Source organism: Halichoeres trimaculatus, unplaced genomic scaffold (genome assembly GCF_033239565.1).
Source record: "Halichoeres trimaculatus isolate MK-OKI-2021-1 unplaced genomic scaffold, fHalTri1.1 fHalTri1_scaffold_1, whole genome shotgun sequence".
In the NCBI taxonomy this organism is placed as follows: Eukaryota; Metazoa; Chordata; class Actinopteri; order Labriformes; family Labridae; genus Halichoeres; species Halichoeres trimaculatus.
Window position 1 is genome coordinate 12,046,933 of NW_027437179.1, and position 11,977 is coordinate 12,058,909.

Sequence of the window (11,977 nt, forward strand, 5' to 3'; positions counted from 1 at the left end):
GCTCAACAGTCCGGACACAGAGGAATTCTTGTGCAGGGCTCTCTTAGGGTCAAAGATGTCTCAAATTTTTAAAAAGAGAATATAAACAATTTACATAAAGTATCTAAAAATACTAGAGCACTGAGACACTAAAAAGGGGGAGGTGATATGTACAGGGAAGGTGGTGAGATGTACACAAAGAGTGTGATAAAGTAAAAAATACTTTATACACCATAAATTAAACATAATGCAGTTGGTAATATGTACACAGGAAGTGAAAGAGGGTTATACAGAATATTGCACATAGCAGTGATTCAGTGTTACAGTTTAAAAAGTGACACTGTAAACTGTCGACCCTCAGCTGAACGTGTCAGTGGATATCCAATTTACAACATCTGGTGAAACACAGAAAAAGTCCTCAGGAACAAGTCCTATTTGAGTAATTAACATATATTTATATACATATGTTAATATATTCTCATCAGAAAAGTTTTTTTTAACTCTAAATTGCCAAACGTATCGTAATTGATAAATGAGTTTCAAAGACCTATATCTTATCAACAAGATATTTTCCTGAAAAAAAGTATTATTATCATTATTATTATTATTATTATTATTATTATTATTATTATTATTATTATTATTATTATTATTATTATTTAGCTATTTCTTTATTTATTCTTTACTTAAATGTCTTCAACCCACTCAAGGATTATCATATCATTGTAGACAGATGAAGTTGTATTTTGGCTCTTTTCAAAATGGCTGCTCTCATGAAATCATCCACACACTTTTTTTCCAGGACTATCATTGATAATTTCCAAAATGCTGTAGTAAGAATATCATCTTAACACTTTTGAAATAAGTATTTTCTGTGTTGAAATAATGCTTACTTACCAAAAACTTTATTAAAAAAAGTTACCTAAACTGCCCTGTTTATCAAATGTGATACAAAAATTAAGTTACAAACAAAATTCTAAAGCAATATTTTTTGTGGGCTTTTTCAAATGGATAAAAAACCCTTTGAATTTTCTTGCTATTTTTTTTATGGTCCATATGTCTGTAATTGAGACAAATGCAGTGCTATATTTGCTTGTGCTCAATAAGTGCACACATGCAGAAAAAAGTTCACCTGGAGCAGCTTACTGAAGTGAGTCACATAGTCCAGGTGTCTCTACAGGTTGTTATGTAAGAGTTTTTAACAACAGGTGAAAGTCCAGGGGGGAGGTGCAACATTTGAACACAAGGTGTTTGAGTAATGAACAGACAAGCTCTACACCCTACCTGTTCAGAGACTCAGCCACCATGTGATCTTTAATCCAAATGAACTTCAAATAAGCCGACACCGATGTGTCAAAGTTTCCTTTCACAGTGTGTTCTGAAGACGTGATGTCTGAGTTTCAATGGAGTTCCAGCAGAAAATGATTGTTCTGATTGAAGTCCTGCTTGTTGTTCTGCCCTTACAAGGTAAGTGTAACCAGTCATTTTCATTTTCCCACTTTACAGTGGTGAACTCTGCATCGTGTTTCAGTTTCTGTCAGCTTTTTGTCACTCATGCGCTTCAAACCTTTGCGATTCCCTCTGTGCTTCCAGGCTGCTCCGGTGGAACCCTCAGGGAGCACAGTGCCTTGGTGGGGACAGATGTGACTCTCGGCTGCGTCTTTGATAAACCATCCAAGCAGGTGGAGTGGAGCGCTCTTACCGTTGAGTGGTACATGGTGGATAAACAATCAGAGAAGAGAACTGTGTACACTTTTGTAGATGGTAGAGCGCACGTAAGCAGAGCTGGCTCCGAGGTGGATGAAATGCGGCTGCTGCAAAGTGATGCATCCCTGAAGCTTTGCAATGTGACTGTGGGAGATGAGGGGCTGTACACATGCAGGAGCATCACGCCTAATGTCTACACTCAGACCATGTCGCTGAAAGTGCTTGGTATGCCTCTCTCATGTTCTGTCTTTAGCATGTTGTGATTAACATTTACAGGAAAATTAAAGTAGATGTTTGATCTCTTCCAAGCTCGGCCTTCAGTGTCACTACCAGAAAACACAGCAGTGACAGAGGGAGAGGAGAAGACAATACAATGCAACATCACAGGTTACTATCCAGACAAACTGGCTGTGACATGGCACCTCCAAAACGGCTCCAACACCGTCCCTGCAGCTGCAAGCCATCTCTTTGGTGTGTGCACCAACATGGCCGTGCACAATCCAGATGGCACCTATAGTATCCACAGTGGCATCACTCTGCACTCCTCTGCTGTGGCTGGTAGTGAAATGCATCTGATCTGCAGGGTGGAGCACCAGACCTACAACCAGCCTTACAACAAATATGTTGTAGTGACTGTTCATGGTAAGACTTTATTTTAACGGTCTTGTTTTTGTCTCATAAAAGTTTAATGTGAGGATTTGGAGTTTTATGTTTTGTATTTGTCCCGTAATGTCTTTGTTTGAGTATACAATAACAAATGCCATTCTTTAATTGTTTTTCTTTTTTTCAGCTCCATCTCTGCCTCCTCATATCGTTGGGGCTCTTATATTTCTGGGCAGTTTTCTGATTTTATCCATGGTTGCTGCTGTCGTTGGAATCTCTGTATATGCCCTCAGGCAGCTCTATAAAGGTAAGTCTCTATGAGATCAGAGCGTGTTGGAGGTGTCCAGCATGAGAAAAACTGGAGGCTTTTTATCCTGTTTTTAATTATGTTACAATATTAGAAACTTACATTCTTCTGTGGCGTAGCACCTGAATAAAAGTGGGCGGGCCACACAATGAATTTCACATATTGTGATAGCCTTTAGCGTTATGATAGGTTCTGCTCCTCAAGTTTTTTTTTTAATCAAGCAGTTTGAAATGAAGCCTGCTGCTAAATATCTAATATATAGTTCAAATGGCAAAAATGAAGAGATAAGGATGCAAATAACATATCGAGTCAATTTAACCTCAGTATCCCATGCAATTTCTAGTCTTTTTTTGTCACTATTTTTTTTTTTCACATTTCTCTGCAAAGTAAATTCCTGCACTTCTATAGATTCAGGACAACCATGGCTATAGGCTAACTCAATTATGTCTTAATGTAATTAAATAAAATCTAAAATTTGCATGTAATTAGAAAGAAAGAAAGAATCACTTCAACTGAATTTCTCTGATTTTATCCTTTTAATAATTAAAAAGCTAAGAAATTAGAGTATAAAACACATTTCCAGATACCTTTTAGCCAAAGGAACATTGGGAAAATATTGTTGATGGTACTACATCCAGAGAATCTTTTATTTTTTTTTATTTTTTTACTTACTGTGGGCCTATTTTCAGTGTAACTTGAAGTCCTACCCCTCTTTGGGTCAGGCAAAATTTAAGGGATTTTCAAAGTGTGAATACAGGGTGTATGTACATCATTCAGGGCTTATTTAAAGCAGAAAGAAGAGTGATATTTTTTTCTTGTTTTTTGAGGAATTTGGCCAGAAATTTTTCAAAGAAGAAATGAGAATCAAAGCGGTGTTGATGAAACTCTCCCTTCTTCTCTGGCCTGCCAAGACATGTTGTTTGAGTCACTTGGGATATGTTTAGGTTCCCTGGGAAACTTGAGAATATGATGATCACACCAGTTTTTTCAGTTCTTGGACACATGGTGTATAAATGCCCGTCACTTAACAATAAGTCGTAGTTTGTCCTGTAGGCGGGTTTGGGATCCAGAGGACAGATATATTAACAAAAGAAAGCAGCCTGATTGGCTAAACCAAGCCAGGCCCGCCCATAGGTACACCACTGGTGGGTGGTACTCCAGTGCAGGTGTTGTGCTGTGGAATGCACCCCTGCTATGAAATGCAACCCCCCCCCATTGCATGTCAAATACATGCAACTTGCTCAAAAATTCAATCTGATTGTTTTTGTAATCATAACTAACATACTATATTTTCACAGAATATACTGAAAGGTGTTAGTTTGTGTTTGCATATATCCGATTCCATGGGGAGAACAACATCTGTTATTTACACTTTAGAAGAGCTTGAAATACTGTAAGCAACCAATAATCTTCTCTTATATATTCCTAAAAGAATAATTAAACTGAAAAAATATTTATTTCCACTGCATTTTTTCTGTGATATTAAGGCCAATTCTTCACTTTCCCAACACATGAGTGTGTGCATGCTCCAGGAAGGGCTGCATTTCACAGCAGGGGTGCGTTCTATTGCACAACACTGGAAGAAGCAGTGGTTGCAGCCAAGCTGTGATGCTGCGGCTGTGGACTAAGTGGTAGAGTTGGTAGAGTTGGTTGCTTCTCGATCAGGCAGGCAGGGTCTGTTTCAGGGAGTAAGTTCTTAAATGAATGGGTAACTTTAAATCCCATCCATTAAGAATTTACTTCAGAATAAAGTGGTGAAAAATGTTCCCTCCTCATGCAGCTCAGATGGGCCTGAGCTGAGCTCTGCTAGGATGAGAACGCACAGCTCAGCCCGATGCAGCTGAGAGTGGAGATGCTAACAGTTCATCTCAATAGACACAAACAAGATCGTTCAAACAGTATCATGTTCAATATGCAACATCATGCATTTCTATTTCACTCCACAGCCCCACCGAATGTTTCCCAAATCACTCCAAGCATCATCCATGCCAATGTGCCGACACAGCTTCAGTGCACCATCCGAGGAGAAAAGAAGCAGGAGCTCAGGGTGAAATGGGTTCGATTCAGAGGCGTGGCAGAGTCAGCTGTCTCGTCAGAGTCTGTTCCTCTGTTGGTCTGTGAGGATGATATGAGCGACAAAGCTACTCTGAAGTCAGAAGGCAAAGAACACATATCCGTGCTGCCTGTGTGTCTGAGCGTCTCTGAGGACAAGACCAGGTACCGGTGTGTGGTACAATGCAGGGGCAAGACTGTCAGCAGGGAGGTTACAGTCCAGGTTAAAGGTGAGGAACTGGGGCCTAACTTGAGGTTTCCAGTGTAAGTAAAACAGTCAGAAGTAGCTCAAAAGTCTTTGATCTGTTTCTTACCTTCTTTGAATGACTGACCTGACTTCACTCTTTCAGTGGAGCCGTCTCTCCTCCGGATCTCCAGCATCCCTCAGATCCCCAGGGTGGAGAGGCAGCTGGTCCTCTGCTGCCGGGTGGAGAACTTCTACCCCCCTGACGTGGACCTGGTGTGGTTTAGGAGTGATGGGGAGCAAGTCGGCACCATCACACGTTATGGACCGTTCTCAGCCCAGAACAATCTGTACAGCATGTGGAGTAAGATCGAGCTGCTCATGGCCAGAGAGGATGAGAGTGTGTGCTACACCTGCCAAGTTTACCACACAAGCTTCACTGAGCAAGGCTACAGAGACGTGAAGTACCACATCAACACTCAAGGTAACAACAACACACAGAGTCAGTAAGTTACACAAGAAATCAGGATTAAATATGCAGTTAAATTGCACACGATGGTATTCTGAATGTCACAAGACTAACACAAAGTACTTCAGTCTGAAAGCTTTTCTCCAGCTTTGGCTCCAGAAAGTTTAACATCCTGTAAAATGTTGATAAAAACTGAATGTGATGGTTTGCAAAACATTGAAACTCAGTATTTAATTATAACAGAGCGAATACAACACATCACATCTCAAAACTGGAAAATAATATTTATGGAAAATACATGCTCTTGTGTTTCTAAAAAATAATGCAAAAATTGAAATTTAAGAAAGTGTTTGTCTGCCTTACTCCAGTCCAGAAAGTCTTTTTAAAGAGCAGTGAAAAAAACTGCCCGGAGGGGAAGACAAATGAGCTTGTCTAGTTTCTTCAAAAGAAAAGAAAAATATCTAAATGAAAAAAACATTAATATACTTTTTAAACATAAAACTTAAAAACCTTCTTGGATTTCAGTTTGTGCAGTGAAGTTGAACAGGGGCATGTTTGCCAGGGTGTTGTATCACCTCTTCTTCAAACAACTCTCTGAATGTTAAGGAATTGTGGAAAACAGCTTCTGGAGTTCCTTAAGTGAAATATTGTCCCGTTCTCGTCTGATACCAGACTTCAGCTGCTAAATAGTTCAGTGTCTTCTTTGTTCTATTTTTTCCTTTCATGATGTGTCAAATGTTTTCGATGGGTGATTGATTGGGACTGCAGGCTGCCCAGTTCAACACCTGGACTCATCTACTACAGAGCCATGCTGCTGTAATACATGCAGATTCTAGTTTGGCCTTCATTTGCCGAGTTATGCAAGGTTTGCCCTGCGTATGGTGTTATCTGGATGGCAGTTCCTTGCAAGCCTGTATACATGGTCTCAGCATTAATTCAGTCTTCACAGGTCTGTAAGCAAGCTTTTGTAATGTGAGTTAATAAAAAGCAGGTGGTCTTTCTCCTCTTGGAGTGGAGGATGTAGCATGCATACATCCTGAAAACAAAACTTGAATTTTCTTGACTACAGAGCTGAAATCTTATCAAATGTTTTTGTCTTATTCTAAGTAAAAATGATCTTGTTACACTTGATGTGTGCCAAATTCACCTGACCATTCCAGAAAATTGTCTCGTTTTAAGTTATTCAAAGACAAAAATGAGGTCTGAATTGCTTGAAACAGGTAAAAAAAAATTGCTTGAAATTAGAATAATGTCGTAATACAAGAAACCTTTCTCTTTTTCTATTGGAAGATTTTTCTTTCTCTTTTTACAAGCAATTCAGACCTCATTTTTGTCTTTAAATAACTTGAAATAAAACATTTTCTGGACTGGTCCGGTGAGTGTGGCTCATATTAAGACAAAAAAGAACAAAGACGGTGTCCACTGAAAATAAGCAAAAAAAAAAAAACATTTGATCAGATTTCATTTTTTTCCAGTGTGAGCCCAGGCTCAGGGTTTCTGGATCACACAACTTTATTCATCATTCAAAAGTTTGGGCACACCTTCTCTGGATTTTCTTTATTTCCTTATTCAATTTTTGTAGAGCAAGAAGATGTCTCATATTCTGGTTTTTTTTAAAGTAGGAACCTTGAGCTTTGAAGACAGCTTTGCAGACTCCTGAAATTCTCTGAGACAAATTTTCAGCCAACAGGGACAAATGATCAACTGTCTGTTAATTTCCAGTGTTTCAATAAGTTAAATTCATGTTCTGGATCTCTGTATATAGCATAAATGGTTTTGGACTGTGATGAATCACTGCTTGGTAACTGGGCTCAGTCACTGCGCAAACATAGCTGCTGTTTCTCAATGACCAAGGATCCAATTCTGGGACGTGTGTCTTGAGTCAACTAAAGAATAACACAACACAACCTCACTTACATAATAATTAAATGACAGAATCACATTTTGGTGCAACCTCAATTATGAAAAATGAAAATTGACAAATAAATATATATATAGTTAAAAAAAATAAATTGCAAGAATGTTGGTGTAGAAAATGAACAACACCAAAATGTGATAGTTTAAGAATGATTTAAACCCAGATATCAGTTGGAGAGTATGCAAAGACGACGTGTGACATTAAGAGTGATAAACTGTATTGTTTTATAGAAAATAAAAGCTCAGAATAATTTTAATGCCAATAACATTTTTTTAGAAAAGGCTGTGACAGAGGCATTTTTGTGAAAAAAATCCGTCTCACCATACATTTTTGATTACAGATACACAATGTAGTAGATTTCACAGAATCAAATTTGTTTTTGATGATGATTTTATTTCAGTCACAGAGAGGTCTGTGGGAAAAGAACTGAACTTGTCTGATGACTTGTTTCTCATGTGTGATCCAACAGGAAATGCTCCTAATATAAGGTACATCAAGTGTGAGCCTAAGGTTCCTCTGTGGACTAAGGAGTGCACTCTGCACCTGTGCATTGAGGACTTCGGTCCTGAGGATGTGACCGTGGCCTGGACTAAAAATGGAGAGGATGTTACCTCGGGGGTCTTCAACACTCCCCCGAGCCTGAACTTTAACGGCCTCTACTCCATGTTTTCTTTTCTTAAATTCATTCCCATGGAGGGTGACATCGGGGCTGAGTTCAAGTGTAAGGTGGTCCACAGCGCCCAGAGGGAGCCTGGAGATGAGAGGTCCTTTACACTGCCAGTCCTGCAGATGGCAAATGGCAGCTGAAGTCCACTCGGTGCAGACTGTTGTACTTATACATATACATGTATAAGGTGATCCAACCAGCAAGGAATGGTCTTTCTTTTAACCCTGCACCAGAAATGACCACTCTGCACTAACGTAATGCAGTATATACATGAACAGTCGGGGCATTACAGAGAAGGGTGAGGTGTGACAAGGTCAACACAGCATTTAGATAAATAAAGCAGACATATTTGCAGACAAGCTGACTGTCTAAGTCTGCCAATATCCCCCTGACAGTTTGTCTTTGCTGCTTCAGACTCTGGGTAATGTACCTGTCAAAGAGGGCTGAATATTTTAGCGATCTGAATGGGAAACAGAGGAACATTATGTGACTCAAAGTGAGAAACATGGTGGAGATAGTGCATACTACCTGAGCACTCTGGTGCGCCCTCTTGAGGTATCCTGACAATGTTTAGCTCAGAGCTTAGTATGTTTATGTCACAGCCTGGTGTGTGTGCAGAAATCACAACCACAACTGATTTAGCTGCTAATATTTCCTGAAGCCTTTGTGTTTCTGAAGCAGTTAAAAGTGTTGTTTCAGGAGCATTTCAGTTGTTTGGAGACATGGAGAAGTAGCTCTGTGTTTGCTGTATTTTTACAGAGCTCCAGTGTGGCCAATAGCAAGCTGCACAGAGCACCTCAATCAGGCAACAACAATAAAAAAATTCTGGGCGATTGTTGGGCTCAGCTGGTGGAGCAGGTGCCCCAAGAGGCAGCCACCCCACCCCCCCTTTTCTGGCTGTCTTTTCAAAAAAAAAAAAAAAAACTCCAAAAATCACCTGAAAGAAAATGAAAAATGAGTGAATAATAAAAAACAAACAAACAACCAAAAAAAATCCAAAACATTTAATGCAGCTCCTGGATCAAAACACGCCCAACAAAGCAGATGAACATGTGGTCTGTGTTAGTGAAAGAACCTCAGGGGCTGATCTAACATTATATAATAAAAAAGTCCAAAGATATTCCCCCCCTTTTGTGTGCTTTTTCATTAGTCTTAATAAAGACATGGTCCCTGAGAATTAACTTTACTCTTTGGATGATTATAACTTGTGACTGTAAAAGAAAAAGAAAAAAAATAAAAAAAAAATAAAAAAAGGCTCTGAATGTCAAAAAGGTATATGAAGACAAAAAATTACAGCAAAATAAAAAATTGTTAAAAAAAAAAAAACAAACTTGCATTTTCAAAGAGTCATGGTCATATTTTAACAATTATAGCAGGAGACATTCTTCCCAAGTCTATTTTTATTTTTTTGTCCACAAGGGGGAAGTATTGCTCCATGTCACAGAGCCACACTGGAAACAGAGTGGGCCAAAGAGTCTCCACCTCAATGAAGGACAGCAGCTTAATGTGTTCATCACGCTGAGAGAGGGATTCATGACGGTCAGGAACAATCAGTGTGTGTGTGTGTGTGTGTGTGTGTGTGTGTGTGTGTGTGTGTGTGTGTGTGTGTGTGTGTGTTTCACAATCTCAGTTGTGTTTCGCTAAATGTTTCTGCCTCTGTGCATTTCCTTTTAAAAATCATGTCCCCCTATAATTAAGCAGAGTGAATTTTATCCATCAGTTCACTTTTTAAAATATTGTTAAGCCTTTTTTACTTTTTTATTTTTTTCTGGATAAGTTTCTCTTAATGGGGTGAAAAACTAACAAAGCATGGCTGAAGTAATGTTTGGTAACTGAATAATGAATACACTAACTCTGCTTGCCATGAAAAAAACAACCTGATTTAAGTGTTCTCTTATCCTCATCCTCTCAATCTCTTTCAGTAGCTGTAACATTAATTTGAGATTACGTTATTGAAATTGAAGTTTTAAAGACGCTCTTTTGTGCCCCTAGCCTTTGAAGATGGAGTTATATTTCGTTGTGACTGGTTTGAGATTTGGTGAAGTTTATTAGGCTACGGAGAGTGTAATCTTCAAGATACAAAGTTCATCAAAAGCTCAGATTTGAGCTCAAAAAACTTGGAGGCAGTAGTTTGGACTATGAAATGCATAAAATGAAGCTTCTACGGTAACAATGGTCATTGATTTTCCTTTTTTGTGGATAATGATTCAAAATGTGAAGGCACGCATCAAAATCTCTTTTTTTTTTCTCTCTCATTTTTTCTTTTCACTTCTATTTTTTTAAAAGGCAGAAAAAGGTGAGGGCTGGTCCTTTCCTCTTCAGCTTAGTAAAATAACTATTTGCAACAGCAGGACGACTGCCGCAGAATTTCAGAAACAATTCAACCATGCTCAAAATCTTAATTAATCTGTTGGGAAGTTAGTTTGTGTGAAAAGGAGCAAAAACATAACTGGACACACTATAACAAAAAGTGGACGGAAGACATGCAAAGCTTTTAAAATGGGCTTTGATGTCACCAGTATGAACAAGTGAAGCTAAAAGAGGAGACACAGTATGTTGTTGTGACTAGGACACTGTCTTAACAGTCCAGAAAATGTGGCTTCATGATATATTGTTTTGAAGAATTTTCTGCTTAAATCAGACCCACCCAGTATTTTTTTTCGATCAGTGTTGAAGAGATGAGCTTAAAGGTGATAAAACTGAGCGTTCAGGAGACAGAAACCAAACTGACCACTTCAGAGACAGCTCTGGGAACAAAGCCTCCACGCCGTCAAACGTTTCCATCCAGAGAGCCGACTCTTCCAGGAATAGATCCAATCTGTGACTGCTCCAGCAGAGAGGTCACTGAATAGAAATGAGGTTAAAAATAAAAGGTTTTTATATAACACCGTGAAGAATTGAGCAGCTGGTACGAGTCGGATACGATTATTGTGATTTCTCACACGGCAGAGCTGAAGATGACTAAATGACAGAGATGCTCACATTTCAGATGACATAAGCTCTTGTTTCTGTTACCTCATAAATCAAACCCAAAATAATCTCTACAGTTTGACAAATATTTGAGAAAACATTGCTTAAAACTGACTTTTTCCTCATCACCTTTAACTCTTTGACTCCTTCTTTTGGTCTGCTCCAGCACAGCAGTGTCAGGTCAATCAGGATGCTCCCTTGTTCTGTTACTAGTTTTTGTTTTACCCACTGATAATTAGAATGGATCTAGTAAGTATGCATAAAAGTTTTTTGTTTGTTTGAAAGAGATCCAAATCTGTGTCACAGGTTTCCTCACCAATCAGCAGCAATTAGGAGCAGCAGATGTTCTCCCTCAGCTGGAGGCTAAAGGAGGCGGAGGTCTCTGTTCACTTGGGTTTTTGCCCCAGGGAAGGTCAACCCCATCAGTTGGTCTCCTTTGGTTACGGCTAGCAGAAAGTTTTTCATGAAATTGGAACAAATATCTGCAGAAATATGGAAAATAAAAGCTGATTTTTAAATACGACAAAAAAGGTATAATTATCTTTAACAGGTTGCATGAGGCCAGCTGGCCGTATGTCTGACACCCTCAGCATAAAGGAAGGATTTTCTTCTTCTTGCATTAAAATTGCCTTACTCTATAGTAAATATACCCTTTAACATATGGAACACAAGAGGACAAAACATAAAAAAGGTCGACAGAGATATAAGAAATCAGGACTTAAATGCTAAAGCACTAAATTAACAGACCTAAAATTAAAGCTAAGGCGTATGATTTGGAAGCTTTGTACATCTTAATAACACAGTTTATAGGACTGTTATTGTCCTACGGTCCAATCTGCACAATATAAACTCCCAAAAAACCCCGAAAAAATCCATTCAGTATATCTGCTACAAAGCTGCATACTAGTTGACCGTGAGTCCATCCAATCCCCTGTCTCCCCCGCTTCGCACCGTCATGCACATGGTCCCACCTCGTCCTTCTCCACTACCCCTCTCATGTCAGCTAGCTGCTCAGCTACCGAAGCGTCATGGAGCCAGAGAGGACCGAAACCAGGAAGCTGTTACTGTTACCTTCCACAGGGAAGGGAAGAAAACGAAAAAGTTTCAAGGAAAAGGCTGAA

General features: G+C 39.1%; 1 gene segment (V, D, J or C); it reads left to right on the forward strand.

Annotated features, from left to right (window-relative positions):
• The first annotated feature begins 621 nt into the window (after positions 1 to 621).
• On the forward strand, positions 622 to 8,854 carry LOC141790620 (immunoglobulin heavy constant mu-like). The segment is given in 6 exon segments: positions 622 to 1,911; positions 1,996 to 2,328; positions 2,477 to 2,596; positions 4,543 to 4,878; positions 4,999 to 5,316; positions 7,689 to 8,854. Coding segments are annotated over 6 exon segments (1,974 nt in total).
• The last annotated feature ends 3,123 nt before the right edge of the window (positions 8,855 to 11,977 follow it).